The sequence below is a fragment of the Drosophila mojavensis genome, unplaced genomic scaffold (genome assembly GCF_018153725.1).
Source record: "Drosophila mojavensis isolate 15081-1352.22 unplaced genomic scaffold, ASM1815372v1 contig_80, whole genome shotgun sequence".
NCBI lineage: Eukaryota > Metazoa > Arthropoda > Insecta > Diptera > Drosophilidae > Drosophila > Drosophila mojavensis.
This window is the reverse complement of record NW_025318906.1, coordinates 15,395,969-15,416,128: the sequence shown is the minus strand read 5'-3', so window position 1 is coordinate 15,416,128 and position 20,160 is coordinate 15,395,969. Positions and strand designations below refer to the sequence as shown.

At 37.8% G+C, this 20,160-nt stretch overlaps 2 protein-coding genes across 4 annotated transcripts; one reads left to right on the top strand and one right to left on the bottom strand.

Annotated features, from left to right (window-relative positions):
• Positions 1 to 2,410: 2,410 nt before the first annotated feature.
• On the bottom strand, positions 2,411 to 4,253 carry LOC6580081. The gene is made up of 5 exons (XM_002005915.4): positions 4,066 to 4,253; positions 3,762 to 4,008; positions 3,428 to 3,510; positions 3,209 to 3,358; positions 2,411 to 3,154 (listed from the first exon to the last, which is right to left on the bottom strand). The coding sequence occupies exons 1-5, from the start codon at positions 4,160 to 4,162 to the stop codon at positions 2,493 to 2,495; spliced, it is 1,239 nt and encodes a 412-aa protein (XP_002005951.1). The 5' UTR covers positions 4,163 to 4,253; the 3' UTR covers positions 2,411 to 2,492.
• Positions 4,254 to 7,145: 2,892 nt separating this feature from the next.
• Positions 7,146 to 20,151, top strand: LOC6580079 (ERI1 exoribonuclease 2). 3 transcript variants are annotated; one of them, XM_015164085.3, is made up of 3 exons: positions 7,146 to 7,686; positions 18,661 to 18,947; positions 19,011 to 20,151. In XM_015164085.3, the coding sequence occupies exons 1-3, from the start codon at positions 7,664 to 7,666 to the stop codon at positions 19,586 to 19,588; spliced, it is 888 nt and encodes a 295-aa protein (XP_015019571.1). In that variant the 5' UTR covers positions 7,146 to 7,663; the 3' UTR covers positions 19,589 to 20,151. The 3 variants fall into 3 exon arrangements, with proteins under 3 accessions (XP_015019571.1, XP_043867023.1, XP_002005949.2); XM_044011088.1 differs by lacking the exon at positions 7,146 to 7,686 and adding an exon at positions 16,671 to 17,084 and having other exon boundaries at positions 19,000 to 19,051; XM_002005913.4 differs by lacking the exon at positions 7,146 to 7,686 and adding an exon at positions 16,684 to 17,084.
• The last annotated feature ends 9 nt before the right edge of the window (positions 20,152 to 20,160 follow it).

Here is a 20,160-nt window from a genome sequence, read left to right as displayed (position 1 = left end):
TATCTTGCAATATTTTTCATCATTTTCCACTAAACGGATATTCCTTAAGAAAAAATATGTGTAATAAATTTTTATTTTATTTTATTTTTTTTTTTTTATTTCTTTTTGTATTTTTGCTTTTTTTCTTTAAAAAAAATTCGTGCTGTAATGTGGCAAGTTTTGTCAAAGGCAACCTTGAGTAGAAAGTTCTGTTAGATCATAACTTGTTAAATAATTAATTTAATTGGCAACAAGTGACAAGTTTTTTGTGACGAAAGAAGAAAAAATATGATTTTGGTTGTGCAAGGAAATTATGCAAAAATTTCCATAAAATATTTCATAAGAAAGTCGAGTTGAGGTGGGCAGGAGGCGGCTGGAGGCGGCAGGCAAAGTGGAGCAGTGCGTTGTGGTAATTAAAAAGTTGGCCAAAAAGGAATCCGTAGTCTGAAACCAGGGATCGTTGACAGCTCAAAGGACCGACCGACCGCCGAGCGATGACAGCAAGCAAAACTTTGCGATTGGGTCGGGAATTGGTTCTGGCTCCGGCTCTGTCTCCGGTTCTTACTTCGACTCTGGCTCGACGAATTCAGGCAAAGTCAAGCAAAGGCACAAAATGTTTACGAGTTCGCGCTGCAAAATAAGTTGAAAAAATTTGCAACTCGTTGCCAAGTTTGTCACCACATAACAAATATAACAACAACAACAACAAAAATATATATAGAAAAATAAATGTAAAAAATACTTTAAAAATACTCCAGAAAAAAATACTGATGCATAAAACATTGCGAAGGCCTTGGCTAACCGCAGACACCAACGAGCTGCGGTTGGGCTTCGGTTGGTCAGCGTTGCCACTAATGTTGTTGCTCTTGTTGTTGTTGTTGTTGTTAGTGTTAGTGTTGCTGCTGCTGCTGCTGCTGCAGCTCCTGGTCATTATTGATGCCATTGGCGACAAACGCGCCAGCAGCGGAAATTGGAAAAGTTCTCGAAGGCATCTTACAGTTCAATTTAAAGCAAGAAGTTGAGCTAACTAAATATTTAAAAAAAAAAAATTAACTTAAAGAACTATTTTATATTATATTGTATTAAAAAAAAAAAATCATATTGCATATTAATATAAATTTTTTTTACTTGCTTAAAATATTACATATCACATATATTTCCATTATTATAAAAGCTTTGCTTAGCAAGCATTTAAATTGTTTTAGTAATTTAATTTAGTTTTTTTTTTAACATTTCGATAATCCCTAAAACTTCATGTTTCTTTAATCTAGTTTAAATTAATTCAGTTATTTATAAAAGTTGGTTCTCTTATTAATTATTATTTTCTTAGAGTGTACACTTTTCTTACAGTGTATAATTCACACTTCTGACTTCATCCTTGTCTGATTGCATTTAGCTTTATATAAGAATTCCATGTGGAATTTCTTTTTCATAGTAGCCAAGATTTAAATGAGAGGGAGGGGAGAAAAGGAAAGACAGTTAGTTTTTTCTTTAAAAAAAAAATCGAGTTTAATTCAATACTACTAAAAATCGTACATTTATAATCATACCAAAACATACGACTACATATGTATGTGTGTCTATATTATTTATGTATTATATATGTGTTTATCTAAATATAGTTAAAGACAATATGGCACATATGTACATATGTATGTATGTAAAGTGAACTTAGTAATTAGACTGGAAGTCATAATTAAACTATGAAAAAATACCTTAAAATTATACTCAGTTGTTTACCTATACTTATTAACATGTATATATGCAATAATTTACATTCTTCATTTCATTACTACTAAAAAAAATAGCAGTGATTTTTGCTAGCTTAAGAAAACAGCTGTTAGAAGGAGAGGAGAGAGCCGCATAACCGTTTTGCTCTTATTCCAAAAAGCTTTGGCACTGCTCTTGGGACAATACACACAGGGGAAATGCGAAACGGTTAACCGTTCAACTAAGGGGCAGGCAACAATGAGGAGCAGACGCTGGCGATGTTATTTTTACTCCAATCAGAAATGCGTAAATGACGCGCATAGAACAATTCAAGCAACTATAATTAGAGTGCAGCAATGAGCTTTTTTTATTTTAAGAGACTCTAATTAGAATGCAACAATGCACTTTTATTATATATTACTGTATAATTTTGGGTTTTATTATGACATGGCTGATATTGAAATAATAAAAAGTTGAAAAGAAATTATAGAAAATACTAAATAGCTTATGAAGTTGTAGAAATGTCCAGCCTTACTATTTCCAATCAGAAATATGTTAAATGATTGCGGAAAACTGTCACTAACGTTTCCAACTAGAATCGACAATGTGTAGATTGTATATCAAAAATACCAACTCTCCAATTGGACATACTCAAATACTTTCTTGTTTCCTCAAATCAGAAAGGCTTTACAGTGTTTACTCCAATCAGAAAAGAGTCAAGTGCGCGCACAAAGCAATTTAATCAACTGTAATTAGTCTAAGCAACAATCCAAAATAGACAAAACATATAGATAAACGAATCTTCAGCTGTTGTCGGCGATGTCGCGGCGCAGCCAATCGAGCAGAGCATCTCGGGCGCATTCCGCATCGGCGCTGTAGCATTCCAGGGCGCTGATCTCGTCCAGCCAGTTGCCGATGATGTAGCGCTTGTTGCACGGCATCACGCCCATCGCGCGGAGCGCCTTCAGGCAGTAGAGCTGCAGCCGGGCGTTCGTCCGGGTGTGCATGGCGCGTCCCACGTGGCAGATGAGCAGCGTGAATTCGCGCATGCGCCACAGGGCCCGCTTGCTATGGAGGCCGTTGAGCAGGGCGAGCACAATGTACTCGTAGCTGAGCACCGGCTGATCGTGCAGCTGCTGCTCAGCGGGAATGCACTTGTCCTCGAATATGTCGAAGATCATCTTGATGCCGTCGACCTCGTCGAACAGGCGCTGCCCCTCCGAGCAGCGCAGCAGCAGAGCGAACGCCTTGCAGTTCATCTCCCAGAACTTGGCCAGCCGATTGACGATGCGCGAGTGCAGCAGCTGGAACAGACCCAGCTGGATGCCCTGCTCCGGTGCCACCTCCAGCATGTGGCAGAGATGGTGCCACATGTCGGGCGGATACAGCGGCTTGCAGGGATCCTGCTTCAAGTAATTGGCAATAGAGGTCAAGTTCTCGGCATCCGACAGAACGATGCCCAGCACTGGAAGGGGAATATATTAGGGAATGGCCTGGAAATCCAATTGGATGCATTTACCCTTTGGCTTGCCCGTTAGATTGCGCAGTATCTCGGCGGCGAGATCTTCCTTGCGCGGTTCCATGTCCTTCAGAATTTTATAGAACTCAATCATTAAACATTTGCGATTCGCGATTTGCTCGGCGCCGTTCAAATTGCGAGAAATTATGTCTGAGAAGAGAAAGACGAAGAGAGAGAGAGCATAGAGTAGAGAAAAAGAGAGAAGAATGGAACACCTACTAAAGATCTTCAAATATGTCTCAATCTCCTCAAAGTTCTCCGCGTGATGCTTCAAACGTTTCCGCATAAATGCGTTCTTAAGTCTGCAAAAGAGAGAAGAGACTGATGATGGATAGAAGGAGGGTAAGCTGGGAGGATGGGAAGACGGGAAGAAGAGAAAATGGATGGATAGAGTGGAATCAGGAATACCATCCTCTGGCTGATGGGGAAATGGGAAGAGAACACAAATTCTGGATTCTCGCTTTCCGCTTCTGTATTCCACTTTCAAGATAAGATAAGAAGATAGATAGAAACTTCCCTTCTGCCCGTTCCCCGTTCCCCGTTCCCCACTCACTTTCTAACAATATCCATCTCGAGTACAGCACGTTGCACATTCTGTGGATTGAGCAGAAATTCGGTCAGGGAAACAATGGCACGCCAATGGGTTAGATTGACATCGCTGTCGATCTCCTTCATCAGTTTGGGCAATGCAAAGTAGCCATAGGCCAGCTGAGCGCGATCAAAGAAATAGGTGGAGCTCTTGGCGCATTGCTGTGGGAATCGGAAACAGCAATCGCGCTTCTTTCTGAATTTATCCCATTCTGCATGAGGAATATTATTACTAAAATTGCTGAAATGCTGCAGCTGCTGGACTCTACCTGTGCTCTGCAAACAGTTGACGGTGCTGGACTTCATCACACCTTTCATTTCACGTTGCAGAAAATGATTGCGATATCTCTCCAGCTGTTCCCACATTTTGATTGTCAGTCAAATTAAGAAAAATAAGTATCGAATATAAAAAATAAGTTGTTCAGATTGTAATGATGTAAAGGGAAATATTTGAATTATTTTCAAATGCCAACGGCTCTCTAGATGGCGCTATTCACTTTAAATAAAAATACTAAAATAAAAACGAAAATATGAATGTGAAGAGCGAGACGAAGATGAAGAGTTCATCATTCATATTGAATTAAAAGAAGTTAATTCCGCTTGGCTTATAACGACATTATTATGAAATAATTAAAAAAAACTTTTATATATTATTACACTGTACAATTAATATGCTTTAAATATATTTTCAAATACCAACGGCTTTTACGTTAGCGCCAATGTTTCTAGTGCTGCCAGATTTTGGCAACTGTAAGTTAACATTTCATAAAAATACTAAATTTATCCATTAACAGTGGAGTTTACTTTTTATCACAATAATAATATTTAAATATTAATAGAAATATTACATCGCAGCACAATCATAATATTTAAATATTAATAGAAACTATATAGAGTTAAATATGTTCATATACCCACCATTTACAAAGAATATATATTCCCTTGCCACTTACACTAACCAGAGAACACATAGACTAGACATCTAGAACAAATTTTTTCACCGGCGAAAAAATGCGCTGAGGAGACTACACAACTTCGTATTTGCTCGGCTCAGTCTCTTGAGGCTCAAGCATTGAAAATAAGGCAAGACAAAATCAGTGTGCTGCGAGCGCTGCCACGAAATGCACGCATTACCAAATGAAGCACGGCTATGCGCTCTTTTTCCCTTGCTCACTCTCTCCCTCTCTTTATGCTCTCTCTCTATGGTCTCTCGAATGGCAGCAGCGCACAAAAATTGAAAATTGTTCGCGACGATCTGAGCTCGTTCCTTTTGAGTGAAGGGTATACCGAAATTTGTAAAGCGTTCGCCACGTTCATGCAAACAAAATGTAAGCGTTTCGATGGTTATTCGTGGGAAGGGTATGAAAGCGTTGATACGCATAAACAATATGATTTCGCGACGGGCAAGTACACACACACTTGTAGTCCCTTGCTTCATGTATGAGCATTTGTGACCTGCGTGCGTTACTCTTGCTGCTTGTAGCAATTTTAAAGCCCAGCATTTGCATTTGGTCGGTCTTATGGACTGTCATAACCACTTTACACAGATGTACTATGTATGAACATACATACATACATACATATGTACATAAGTACATTTATATATTATTATTGCTAATCATGTTTATAAATGTGTCTATATATAATTAAAATTATTTTATACACATTTTTAACCGAAAAATTATCGTAAAACACTACTAACTTTATTAAATGCTTTGCAATATATGAAATACACATGTCATATTATACTCAAGCTTTACTCATTATGCATTATCATTGCATTAAGTCATAATGGCCCATTTGATAGTCACCCTACGATTCAAATCATACAAAATTTACAAAATAATAATTCCAGAGACAATTAGCTTGCCATCCCATACAAGCATACACATACACAAATGTATGTATGCATGTGCTCACTTCACAAGGCAGACCAACGGCAAATTTTGGGCTTTACAATTTGCACAGCCTGTTCTGCACAGAAAGAATACATTTTCGCGACGAGCATGCACACACACATTTACATCCTTGCTACGTGTATGTGCTTTTCTGTGCGTGCGTCGCGAAACTCAATTCTTTCTCAGTATTTTCGTCTATTATCAGCCCAAAAGTTGCACACATAAAAAATGCTTAGGCGACGACCATGCACACACACATTGTCAGTCCCTCGCTATCATTTGTGTGCTTGTGTAAGCAACTCTATTCTTGCTACCTGCGGCAGGGTTTGAAAGTATTGATGCCCATGTAAATGTGTGTGTGCATGCTCGTCGCGAAAATGTATTCTTTCTGTGCAGAACAGGCTGTGCAAATTGTAAAGCCCAAAATTTGCCGTTGGTCTGCCTTGTGAAGTGAGCACATGCATACATACATTTGTGTATGTGTATGCTTGTATGGGATGGCAAGCTAATTGTCTCTGGAATTATTATTTTGTAAATTTTGTATGATTTGAATCGTAGGGTGACTATCAAATGGGCCATTATGACTTAATGCAATGATAATGCATAATGAGTAAAGCTTGAGTATAATATGACATGTGTATTTCATATATTGCAAAGCATTTAATAAAGTTAGTAGTGTTTTACGATAATTTTTTCGGTTAAAAATGTGTATAAAATAATTTTAATTATATATAGACACATTTATAAACATGATTAGCAATAATAATATATAAATGTACTTATGTACATATGTATGTATGTATGTATGTTCATACATAGTACATCTGTGTAAAGTGGTTATGACAGTCCATAAGACCGACCAAATGCAAATGCTGGCTTTAAAATTGCTACAAGCAGCAAGAGTAACGCACGCAGGTCACAAATGCTCATACATGAAGCAAGGGACTACAAGTGTGTGTGTACTTGCCCGTCGCGAAATCATATTGTTTATGCGTATCAACGCTTTCATACCCTTCCCACGAATAACCATCGAAACGCTTACATTTTGTTTGCATGAACGTGGCGAACGCTTTACAAATTTCGGTATACCCTTCACTCAAAAGGAACGAGCTCAGATCGTCGCGAACAATTTTCAATTTTTGTGCGCTGCTGCCATTCGAGAGACCATAGAGAGAGAGCATAAAGAGAGGGAGAGAGTGAGCAAGGGAAAAAGAGCGCATAGCCGTGCTTCATTTGGTAATGCGTGCATTTCGTGGCAGCGCTCGCAGCACACTGATTTTGTCTTGCCTTATTTTCAATGCTTGAGCCTCAAGAGACTGAGCCGAGCAAATACGAAGTTGTGTAGTCTCCTCAGCGCATTTTTTCGCCGGTGAAAAAATTTGTTCTAGATGTCTAGTCTATGTGTTCTCTGGTTAGTGCCACTTATTAAATGTCTCTGCAACTGGTCACATCTAGACGCTCGGTCATATGTTTCTGCTGCCGCTGCTGCTAATGCTGTCGCTGTCGCCGTCGTCGTCGTCGTCGTCGTCGCTGCCATTGTCGCTAGTTTGTTTTTATCCAACTGTGCCGGTCGGCAGACTCAGATCTTCGCTGTAGACGGACGCTTGAGAATTGAGTGAAGTTTTGTGTGCGCGCGCAATTGTTTTTCAGTTTTCGTCGCTTTCGATATTTGTCTCCTTTTGTTACGTGCCGGCAGTGCGCCGCCTGCATATGCGTGTGTGTGCGCGCTTACTTGTGTGTGCGTGTTGAGTGCATATGTGCATCTGTGTCTGTGGAAGCGCGCAGACAACAAAAGAAAATTTACCGGTCCACCTTCAGCGCTTCCTTGCCCTTGCCCAATGCCGTTATTCGCACTGCCAAAATAACCAATCGAATTTTTTTTTCGCATACAAGTTGAATATTTTACAACTCAACTCGCTAAGCGCTTCTACATTATAAATTGGACCAACAAGAAATATTTCGCACAATAATGGCGTTGATGAGACTGGCAAGGTGAGTGCCAAAATGCATTCTGAATAACTCCAAACGGCATACAACGAGAATCCAATAAGAAATGCTGAAAACTCTTATAGGAAAGTCCCTTTGTCATGTCTGCAATTCCCAAAACTATTCTTCTTTCACCAATTGATATATCAATATGACTGTGGGTATATTATAATATATCTGCATATATGTATGTATGTTTGTATAGGTATGTACGTAGTATACAACGGGCACGTGCTATGACTATTGTAGGTTGAAAATTGTTTTTATCGATTTGCAAGTGCTGCGAGAGGAAAGTCCAAGAAATGAAACATACTCTATCCACATACACACATACCTTTACCTACACACACACACACACATTTATGTGCATTGCAAATGACAAGTCTGTGCAATAAACTGAAAGAAGTAAAACAAATTCATTCATGGCATTCAAGCGAATATGAAATACTCTACTTATGTATATGTATGTATGTATTTAAATTACTTTATGGAGACTACTTAACTTTGCTGACTGTCAAACTGTAAATTGCCTGCCATGAATGTAAAACTGTAGGGAGAAAGAAAGTGAAGTTTGTATGGGACTTGGAATATTGGAAAGGCGGATCTTGGCTGCATTTGTGCTTGTAAAACTGTAATGAAACACTAATGAATGTCAAACTGTTGTTGTCCTCCGGCTTTTGTGTCTGAAAAGTTTTGGCAAAGCAATATTTGCAACTCCATCCAATTTTTATGCATGTAAAACTGTAAGTGCAAATAGTGGATGTAGAACTATTGAAAAGAAGTTTGTATAAGGGTTTTGTGTCTGAAGTATTTTTCAATGACTCATAAACTATGTGGCTTAAACATTTTGTTCAGCTAGCAATATGTCTTTAATTATTTTGTATTAAATTATTTATGCACAAGATTTTGATCATAAATTACATATCTTGAATTCAAATTCGTGAATAATTTTTGTTTATAAAAACCTGCGTCGACGTCGCGACGTTGACTTCGCCGTTACTCTCGCTGCTTTTTATTTCGTTTTGCTCTGTTCTTTTCTTCTGCGCCTCCCGTCCATTGTTTACCTTAACATTTAGCATGCAGATTGCGGTAATTGTTTTTGTTGTAGTTGTAGCCTGTTGTTGGTGTGCGCTGAGTGTGTTATTGCTCCTATTGTTGTTGTTATTGTTTCTTTTGGTGAGGCGCAATTGGCGATTGGGCTGGAGCCCCGCTTCCTCCACTCAACTGAATGGAACTGTAGAGGGAGCTTTAAGCTTTAAGCGAGATTTGTGTAAGTTTTATAGAAATATTCGCAACATTGTTCTTGTTTTTATTTAATTTCTGTTACTGTTATTAATGTTACTGTTACTGTTGCTGCTGCTGCTGCTGCTGCGACTGTTTACAATTGCTTTATTGGTCATTGCACTTTACTGCAGCCTGGCCCTGAGCGTCAACTGTCCCTTCATTGGCAAACACCCTACACGTGCGTTAACATTATCGAAGTGCTACAACCTTGTTGTTGGCATAGTAAATATTTATGTTTAGAGCTTAATTTCATTTCATTGACATTTTATCTCAGGTGCTTAAACAGTTGAATATTTTGTTAAGTTAATATTTAATGTAATTGTATATATGTGCATAAAAGTTAAATTTATCTTCCTTATTTACAAGATTTTATTGCAATTAATCTACTTTATTATTTATATAATACATGGTTAAATATTTCCCTAGAGTATTGCCACTTCGTCATATCATTTTCACTTTTAATTCCATTTCTGCTTGTCAATAGATATCAATTGCCTTTGCTATATATAATATCCGGCAAGCTTAAGTTGCATTGCTTAATTAATTATCAATCTATCAAGCTTGTGGTTTTTAGTTTTATAGATATATAATGATACACAATTGCTGTTCTATAAATATCGAATAATATAATATAAACCTGGAATAATCTAACAATAGTATAATTATAATGACATACTATTGTTGGATTATTCACTGTTTTTTTTTTTTTTTTTTAAATAACATACCATTGTTGAATCATTCATTGTTTCATTCATTAAAAAAAAAAACTTTTCAAAATTACCATGCTAAGCATTGCCTGGTACTAAAAGCTTTATAACTAAGAGTCATGCGACTGGGTAGTACTACTAAAAAACAGCTACCACCTAAAAACCCGCTCTTAAATACTAAAAGTTAACATTTTAATTAATTCTGGCAGCATTTTGATTGAGTCAGCAGTAAAACAGTTGTCAAATTTTATTGTTTCTGTTCGTTTCTTTTTCTACCCTCTCTCTCTACTCTCCATTCACGATATATACAGCTTCAATTTGTCAATAGATTTAACTAATAACACCTTTGTGCTAAGGTATATAGTAATTGCCGATTTGCCACGCCTCTGGTGTGCTAAATCTTAATAGCCTATCAAGTAAGTGCATGTCTTTCAAATTTAGAAACTCTAGCTTCAGCTTCATAACTTTCTCAGAACGAGCATAGAGCACTTAATTTTTTGCAGTGCAGCTCAGGCTTAATGCCGCGGACATTGGCTGACAGTGTGCGTGTCTGTCTCTCTCTCTCTCTCTCTCTCTCTCTCTCTGCACATTGCACAATTTGAACCCATAAATAAATGGCGACAGTTCAATTAGGTCCACTTTGGAGTTTGTCACTCCAAAAATAGCATCGGCGTGCCATTTTGTACATCTCCGGGTTGTAATTGAAATTGTAATTGTAATTGTAATTGAATGTAATTGGAGCCGAACGCCGACAATCTGCGCAGCTCTGGGGCCAACTCTCAAGTGCATTTGCCAAAGCAATTGAAAACGAAGCTGCAAAAGTGCAGTTCACATATCTCTGAATGTATCTGGATCTGTAGACGTATCTATATCTGTGTGTGTGTGTATATATGCAGTTGTACATATCTGTACTTTTATTCGTATTTGTATCTGTATCTTTATTTGTATCTATATCTGTATCTTTATCTGTGTCCATATATCATATAGATGAGGCTGCATCTAGCATTGTTGTTGTTGTTTTTGTTGCCGTTTTGTTTGTTTGTTTGTTTGTTTGTTTGTGTGGCCCCAATACGTCCGATGGCCTGTTGTGGCCTTTGATGTTGATATTTATAGAGCACATGGAAAAGTTTTAGAGTTTTTGCACAACAATTGAAATTGCAAAAGCAACAGCAAAAGCAAATACAAGTGCATGCTGATAATTATAATAATCTAAATAGCCACTTAATCTGCACTCTGTATATGCACATATGCACATATGCATATACATATATATGCCCATTCATACTTTGTATATTTATTTCATATTACATCATAGAATACCCGACCTTTTTTATACCACATTTATATCTGTCACAGTCAAGCAGTCACTCACCCAGCTTTCAGTTCATCAATTAGGCAGTCTATCAAGCTATCAGTTTGTCAAATAACCAATCAACCTGCCCTTTGCTTATTCAGTCAGTTAAGTATTTAATCAATCAAGCAGTCGTAAAACCATTCAGCCCATCAATCATAATCATAATCAGTCAATCAACCAATCTAGCATTCAATAAAGTCAGCCAGTGCTCAATCGCTCAATCAACCACGCAGCTCAGTTCAGTTCCATCTATTAGTCAATCATCTGTCTGGCAATCAGTTTTATAAACAATGCAAATATCATTTATAAAATTATTACAAATCTACTGTAATCTAAGCGTCATACGAAACTCTATACATATACATAATTAATATACATATGTACATATGTATATACACATATGTCCCCATATATAAGCATGTTAAGACTGTGCAAATGTTTTGTTCCCTCTTAATTTAATTATGAATATTTTATTAATTGACATTGTTGTATATTCTATAAATGAATTTTTCTATATTCTCATCTTCACTTAACTGTTGCTGTTGTTGTTGTTGTTGTTGTTGTTGCTCGCTTTGTCATTTGAAACAAAGCTTTTGATCAACTAATAATTCTCTCTTGACAAATGGCCACGTTTTAAATTGTTTTATTCAGTCGAGATTTGTCAGCGTGTCGAATTGAATCGAAAATAGTTTCAATTGAAAATTCATATTAATTTATGTTTCATTGACGAAAAAAAAAATACTTTTTTTTTTTAAGTTAACAAATCAGTGAAGTAATTTGAAAGCAATAAACAAAAAATGTTGCATTTAATTGATCAATGGGAAACTTTGGCAACGCATTTGTAAGTTTAAAAAATTAGTAAATTATAATTAAATTTAAAATAATATAATGGGAATAAACTCTAAGCATATTAGGTCCATTAAAATTAATAAAATTAGTCAAATCATTGGAAATATTTTATTATATTTTATTTTTCTTAAATTTCTTATCAGAACCTTTTCAAATATTTCATTTTCCTTTGTTGAAAAAGGTGTGAGATTTAAATTTTAAATAAATAAAATTAAAATTGTAGAATCTAAAGAATTTCGTAAAAATGTTTTTGTCGAATTGCTCGATAATTAACTATTAAAATTATCAGTGGAAAAAAATGATTTTAAGACGCATTTTCAAGTAAAATAGGTAAACAAATATGGGATTTTCGGTCGGCTTCTATCGACTGCGCAATGCTCGTTCACAGATCATTAATAACTGTAATAGACTATTAAGTAAGATACGCCTTCAGCCGAATAATGTGAATTTTATATACTAAAGATATAGAATAATAAATAAAAATTAAAAAAATAAATAAATAAATAGTAGTGTAAATCTGTAATAATAATATTTAAATCTATTGGAGAAATATAAACTTTTTCCGATATAAATATTTACTTAACACAAAAATGTAAGCTAATAATTTTTCAGAATGTGAAGCAGTATTAGTGTACCCCTTGTATATATCCAATTTTAACCTACGACAATGGGATTCTATAATATAAATCGTGATTGAAGAAACCAAAACATGTTGGAATCGATCTTGCGCATCCAACGAATCACAGCACAGTGGGACAGTTAAGCAAAAAATGTGACAAACCCCAAATGTCTTATAAAACAGCTGAAAATGTATGAAAGAGTTTCTGTAAAAACTTAATTAGAATAAAAATAGGGAATATAATAAAAAACAAAAAAATATTTAAGAAGAGAAATTCGCCTTTGAACTAGATCGTTTTTAATATTTAATATTATTGAGAAATTAGTTGGCCTATTTAAAAATACTTAAAATAAGTGCCTTAAAAAAATGGGTTTTACTTGAAGACAATTTATAATTTCATTGAAATCGCTTTTCTACAGTTACATCAATTACTTTATTACATATAATAAAATTGCAATGAAAATAATGAAATTATCCCACTGTACGCCATCATACTGCTAGCAGTTATTGGGCTTGTGTGAATTCAGAGGGAAATCCGGCTGAAAGCAGTTTTTACCAAACTTATCCAAAGTCAAGAGCAAATACGCGCACAGGCCAGGCCATAAATATATATGCAGCACAGGGATAGCCATATGCAAAGTAAATATATTTATGACTGAGCAAAATAATTGAAAATGAAGAGCAGAAAGCAGCAGCCGTAGGAAAACAAATGCAATCGAATTTAGATTAAAGTGCGAGTGAGAGGGCGAGACAGAGAGAGAGAGAGAGAGAGAGGATAGGGAGAGAGAGAGAGCCAGTGAGTGCACATTTGGCCCAGTAAATTTCATGCACGCGCCTCCAATTCAAACGTTGCACGCGGCGTATGCGCAATATATGCAAAGTACATTCCCATATATGTATGTAGATATGTATGTATGTATACATGCGATACGATGCAGTGCGACCTGTTCATAGCTTAAGCTGGTAATTGCTAATTTCAATATCAATTACATAATATATATGACACACATAGATATAGACATGCATATGTATATGTATGGACATACATCAGGTGCACTGCCCAAGGACCTTGAATATAATTATCAATTTGCCACAGTGGCAATTACTATGGCCAAATGGGCCTATTATAACTGATATCAATTAAGCTGGAATATGTCATTCCACCTGCATATACATACATATATACTATATAAAGCTTATTGATAGCCTCTTGTCTCCCACTCTTCAGACTTGAAGTTCATTGATTGATTCAGTCAATTTCGCTATTTTTGGCAGCCTACACCGCTTATACAATTTGTTTGTGCACTTTTATCGACTTGCACATGCTGTTCACAGGCATGCCCATGCATATATATACAGTGCAATCAAGTGATTGTTGTTCTCTATTTATGTTTGTTTGTTTATTTCAAGTCGAACGGCTAACTTAATATATTGCAAACTGAACGATATTTCGAGCATGTAAATGGCATGAGTTGGAATAAGTAGAGAAGCCAAGTGCATCTAGGTATGCCTAATTAAGAGATATATACAATCATATAATGCTTAGATCCTTGCATTAAATGGTTTACTAATGTTTAATTCTCGTTGATAAAGCTCAACTTTAAAGGGTAGAAAAGTTTCGGGTACTACATTGAGAGTTCTAGCTTCAAAAGAGAAAAGCTTAGATAAATAACGGAAAAGTTATATTGAATTTACTATAGATGCTTTGATCCCTTTATGTTTAACTCAGATGATTCAGATGCAGAACATTATGTTTAGGATCAATATATTCTAACAAAAATATATTACACTAAACTTCCATTACCCATACATTCTTAGAAATAGCTAAGATTTAGATGGCACTGCAAATACTATTAAGAATTTTAAGACCCACCCCAAAAAGTTTTCAACATTTTCGTATAACATTGACAATTATAATAAATCGTGAACAGCCTCCAGTTTCAAAAGCCTAATAACTACCTTCCCTAACTAATAATATAGAAAAGCTCTATTTAAATACAGTTATTATATATTTAGTGCATGTGAGCCGCCGTCAACGAAATGTCAACTACCGTGTGCTCGGCTATCGAGTTGAGGCCCATTGACATTGTGTTTGCCAGATAATTAGTGGAGAGTCGCACATGCTGAGTACCTGAGGCACGCATTGTTAGCGGCACGAGCCGCCCATTTGATTGACATAAATAACAAAAACAGAAATAATATTCACTTTTTTTAGGGGGCTTGTCGACATCACGTAATATAACCGTAAACAATAAAAATACTTTTCAGAACACGTCTAAGCTCAACCTGTTGCACTTTGGCCATTCACAAAGTGGCTTAAAGTCTATATGGATAGTCGATTATCTTTAATGTCCAATGAATCATAGAAAACCAATTTAGTTGCTCGCTTTGAATGAAGTGAAAAGAGTATATTAGCACTAAGCAATGCTCGTTGGAGACTCGAGATTTGAAAGTAAGAAAAAATTATAGTCATAGGGGTTTCCCTGGATTACTCAATTTGCTAGTTCTCTTTTTTTTTGGGAATTTTCAGATGACCATTAGTCATTAATTAAATTTAAAATGCATATAACAAGACCTTCACTTCTACAGCAAATTATTGTAGCTTGAATTCAATTGTTCACATATTGAAATTTAGTTAAACAGATTTGCAATTTGCTCTTACTTTGTGTAAGTAACATTTTCTAAAGTTACTGTGCTTTAATCCTTAAGCGCCGCTTGACATGCCAAGGCGCAATTTCACTGCTGGCATAGCACTCCTCTTTTAAAATTAGAGAGACAAAGAGAGCGCGAGAGCAATTTGTCTAACCATTCACATTCCATTTAACCAATGCAGTTTACTACTACTCCAGCCCTACATATTCTAAAAATAGTTGCAATAACTCAAATGCTAGAAAAACAATTCCACTCATTGCATTGCCGTTCTAACTTATGCCTGTGCTGAGCTAAAGAGAGAGAGAGAGAGAGACAGAGCTAGAGCGCTGGTAAGTGCTATAATTTTATTTACAATTAACTCTCCATTAGGACAATGCTCTTTCCAGCCGTTCCATTATCTAAATATAGCTGCATTACCCCTTCCAGCTGCTTGGAATGGCAACGATCAATTCCACTCACTGCATTGTTGTGAATAGAGAGACAGATAAAAAGAGAGTGAGAGTGACTGAGTGAGTGAGTTCATTAATCCAATTTTTGCATGTTTGCCGGACTAAGTATATCTCTGCTTCCGCATTTGCAGTGGACATCGTTAGTGTGCGCTTCCACTCCTCCCACGACCAGCCAGCAGCTGCCTGGCCGAACGAAAGTGAGAGTGTGTCGTCGACTTTGTCATTGTTGTTGTTGTTGTTGTTGTTGTTTCTGTTGTCCGCTCAATCATTGCAAGTTTTATGCAATCTGACTTTTGAGTGTTTTTGCAGGCTGTGTGCGTGCGTGTGTGTTGATCTCTTTTCACAAAGCCATTGTGTTAGGCTATATGTGTGTGTGTTCCGTATATCAAAAACATAACGGTTTGTGTCAGGCATTTGTTATATTCATAAATTCTTTCAATTTACATAATGAAAGTGCAATGACTCTTGCAAAAGACGCAAACTGACAAGCTTAATCTTTGTTTTTGTCTTTATTTATTTTTTTTTTCTTTAAGATTCCCTTTATTTATCTTTATTAATTGTTTGTTGACCTTGCATTTGCGATTACAGTGTACACACCCAGAATTGTGATTGCACGCGATTTACACATTTGAATGCACGTAATCAAGATTTACTAACATGTGCATGGGTCATACATATATAAATATATTTGTTGTATAATATGTTTTTGTTTTGACTTTGTTGCATTTACGCTGGTAAACAAAACCGGTCAGGGCTAGTTAGCCGGTCAAAAGCTGTCAAACGAGTTAATGTTGTCAAAAGCCATTGATTACTAATAGTGAAAGTTAAATGCTTAAACGTAACTACAGCTTATCTCTTTGAGCAGTAATGCGAGTGCATTGCAAGCATATCGACCAAACTAATTGCACTAAAATTTTATATATGTATAAATTTAAAAAATGCGCTAAGGCGTAAAAATTGCGATTGGTCACACCAAACAGCATAAATACATAACATGTGTGCTCCTCTGTTAAAAAATAAAGCTCTCCACACAAAATGGTCATACTCTGAATAACATTTTCATTTGAGTAAAAGTTATCGCCTTTGAATCGATAACTCAAAGGCTTTTGTAGCACATTTTAGTTGTAATTGAAGTTTATAAGAAAAATGTGCACAGAGACGAGCAAATTGTTGCTAAAAAACATGCCCTGTAGCATGAGCGAATTTTCGCAACTAATACAGGAACTAAAACTGATTATACCGCGGTCACTCAACGCTTTTGGTCGCAAGCGTGCGCTTATTGAATATGCTGATGTCGAGGAGGCGCAGAACGCCCTGAAACAGCTGTTGGGGCTCAGCGAAATACTGGACAAGCCGCTTCGCGTCAGCAACTTTGGACCGCGTGCCAATGCCGCCGACGGCACCAAGCCGAAAACCACCAGCAAATCAACGCAGGCGACAACGCCGGCCCAACTGAAGCAGGACTCCACTTCGAATGCCGAAATCAACAAGTATGTGCAAAAGTTGTATGCCTGCAATAATCAATTTGACTTTATGCAGCCGCCACCGCCATATCTACGCTACGCCTATCCGCCCATCAATGCCGAAATTCTTAGTGCCATCGGTGAGACACTGAAGAGCGATAAGCGCTTCTATGTGCAAGTGCTGCACCTAATGAATCGCATGAATTTACCGCCGCCATTTGGAGAGCGACCCAAGGGCATTATATTGCCGCCCAAGCAGTCAGAAGACGTCGCCACTCAAACCGAAACGATTGAGAGTGAAACGGAGAGCGAGCTGGAGAGTGACAAGGAACAGGAGCACAATCAAGCTAATCAGCAGCCGAAGCTAAGAGGAAAGAGACCTGCCGATAGTTCAGTATTGGAGCAATATCGTAAGCGTGCACGGCAAGCGCTGCAATTGGAGAAGTCGGCGGCAGTCAAAACGAAGAGAGAAGAAGAGAATGCTAATGTGCCCATCGCTCCACTCCTACGTAAAATAGAGTTGAAACTGCCGACAGTGCTGCCCGTTGCCGCTCAGCTGCCCGAGGAGCGTTTGTCTGCTGAGCAGCTGCAAGAGCTACCCGTCTACAAGAACTACAAAGTGGGCGAGCCGAGCAATAAGCTGTACATCAAGAACCTCGACAAGAGCATCACAGAGTCGCAGCTGAGCGCTCTCTATGCACGCTATGCGCCGGCCGAGAGTCTGGATATCAAGGTCATGCAACAGGGTCGCATGAAGGGACAAGCATTCGTCACATTTAAGCAGCTGGATTCGGATGGGGCGTCGGCAGAGGCACTGGCGGCGGTGGTGGCCAAGGCATTGAGTGAAACGAATGGTCTGCTCTGGCAGCAGAAGCCCATGATCGTGTGCTATGGAAAGCAGCAGGCGCAGCAGCAGCAGCAGCAACAGCTGTAGAAAAAGCAACAAACTTGATTGAATTGCATTCCAAAGAGTGATTAGGAATTTAAATTGGTTGTTATATTTAGTTAGTTTACATATTAAATATTCGTAAATCATATAAAGCTGTGAAAGACTGATGAAATATTTTTGTTTAAATATATTTATAAATATTTGCATATTAAAATGAAATGTAAATATTAATGAAATGAAATGTTTGTTAAAAATACTCTCAAATTTCTCAATGTAGATCAAAGTAAAGTCAAAGTAATCTAAAAGAAATATATAGAGTCCTAAATGTACTTAGCATATTTACTATTAATTTAATTCAATATCTAATGAAGTAGAGCGCAAAGCGAGGTGCGTTCCAAAAGTTCTCAATGTCGAGCGTAATTTGTTGATTTCTAATTTGTAATCGCAGTAGCAGCTTCATTGGCTTTGTACGAGAGTCGAGCAGGATTTGTTTGTGGAATGTCAGTACTAGACTGTAACTACAAGTTGCCAAGATTCCACATAATATTTCCTATATATTTTTCTAAAAAAAATACATAATAAAAAATTGCAAAAAAAAAAAAAAAAAAAAAAAAAAAAAAAGACAGAAATCAGTAAACATTTACAGATATATTAAGCTAACGTTTATCTCTCCCTCATCCCCTTCTTCTATCCACTTTGGTTTGGCTACGGCAGACAACTGGGCCTGATCGACACGTTGTATGTGGAGGGCGGACGACCAGATCCAGCCAACGCCTTGGATGAACTGCAGAACGAAGCCGATATCAGCATCAACGGAATCGCCGGAGACACTGGATCGGCAGCCACAACAGCCACAGCCTCGGCCGGAGTCAAGACAAAAAAATCACGCAAATCGAAACAGTTTGCGATGCAGCCATTCAGCCATGTGATTGCCGTTGATTTTGAGGCCACGTGTTGGGAGAAACAGGCGCCGCCACAGTGGCGCGAAGCCGAGATTATAGGTGAGTGGTGGCAGCTGATCTATCTAAAAATCGATCCCATGCTAATTGTTAGTTGTCTCGCAGAGTTTCCAGCGGTGCTCGTCAATTTGAAGACGGGCAAGATTGAGTCGGAGTTCCACAAGTATGTCATGCCAATTGAGTCGCCACGTCTGAGCACCTACTGCACGGAGCTGACGGGCATCGAGCAGAAGACTGTGGACACGGGCGTGCCGCTGCAGACGGCGCTGATGATGTTCCACGAGTGGCTGCGCAAGGAGCTGCGCTCCCGGAATCTGATACTGCCCAAGACGAGCAAATCAAATCTGCTGGGCAACTGCGCCTTTGTCACCTGGACGGACTGGGACTTTGGCATCTGCCTGCACAAGGAGTGCACGCGCAAGCGCATGCGCAAGGCGCCCTATTTCAATCAGTGGGTCGATGTGCGCGCCATTTACCGGGAGTGGTACAAGTACCGGCCGTGCAACTTCAGTGATGCCCTCTCGCACGTGGGCTTGGCGTTCGAGGGACGTGCGCATTCTGGCATCGATGATGCCAAGAATCTGGGCGCACTCATGTACAAAATGGTCAGAGATGGTGCACTCTTCTCCATCACCAAGGATCTGACGCCATATCAGACGCTGAATCCCAATTGTATATTGTGAGCCAGCGATCGAGCGAGAACTCCCTCCAAGCGATATCCAATGAAAACAAAAACAGAAAGAAAACATACAAAAACAAATTGCACTTAGTTACCGACTTTTAATAAACAATTAATATTACGTAGCTGGCGATGATAGATCGACAGTTCATAATGTGAGAATAGCCTGCAAAATATTCGCGTGCGTGTGGCAAATTCCGAGATGAGTTCTGCAGAGGCAATTGATAAGACTTGAAAATTCGACGAATTGTTTCAAATGATGCTGCATGGCCCCACGCCCCATGCCCTCCCTCTCCTTCACTCTCTCTCTCTCTCCATTCGTGTGTGTATGAGGTGTGGGGGTAATGCAGCATTTAATATATTTATATATATACACATACATATGGCCATAGAGCGTATTTTTCTACTATTCATATTTAATAATGCATAGTTAATAATAGTGTCTATACTGCGTATATGGAATATCATACTTATGTTCATCGCCCAAACACGGCCTACAACATTTAGCTTTAAGCAGCATTACTAATAAAACGACAATAGATATATTCAGAAAAGATCAACTAGAAACTGTAACTG

Excerpts from the sequence above, each read along its gene's own strand:
- LOC6580079 (XM_002005913.4), top strand. The coding sequence starts at position 16,741 with ATGTGCACAGAGACGAGCAAATTGTTGCTAAAAAACATGCCCTGTAGC. Across the intron at positions 17,085-18,660 it reads TCGAATGCCGAAATCAACAA|ACAACTGGGCCTGATCGACA; the intron begins GTATGTGCAAAA and ends TGGCTACGGCAG. Across the intron at positions 18,948-19,010 it reads GCGCGAAGCCGAGATTATAG|AGTTTCCAGCGGTGCTCGTC; the intron begins GTGAGTGGTGGC and ends GTTGTCTCGCAG.
- LOC6580081 (XM_002005915.4), bottom strand. The coding sequence starts at position 4,162 with ATGTGGGAACAGCTGGAGAGATATCGCAATCATTTTCTGCAACGTGAA. Across the intron at positions 3,511-3,761 it reads GAGATGGATATTGTTAGAAA|ACTTAAGAACGCATTTATGC; the intron begins GTGAGTGGGGAA and ends TCTCTTTTGCAG. Across the intron at positions 3,359-3,427 it reads GACATATTTGAAGATCTTTA|ACATAATTTCTCGCAATTTG; the intron begins GTAGGTGTTCCA and ends TTCTCTTCTCAG.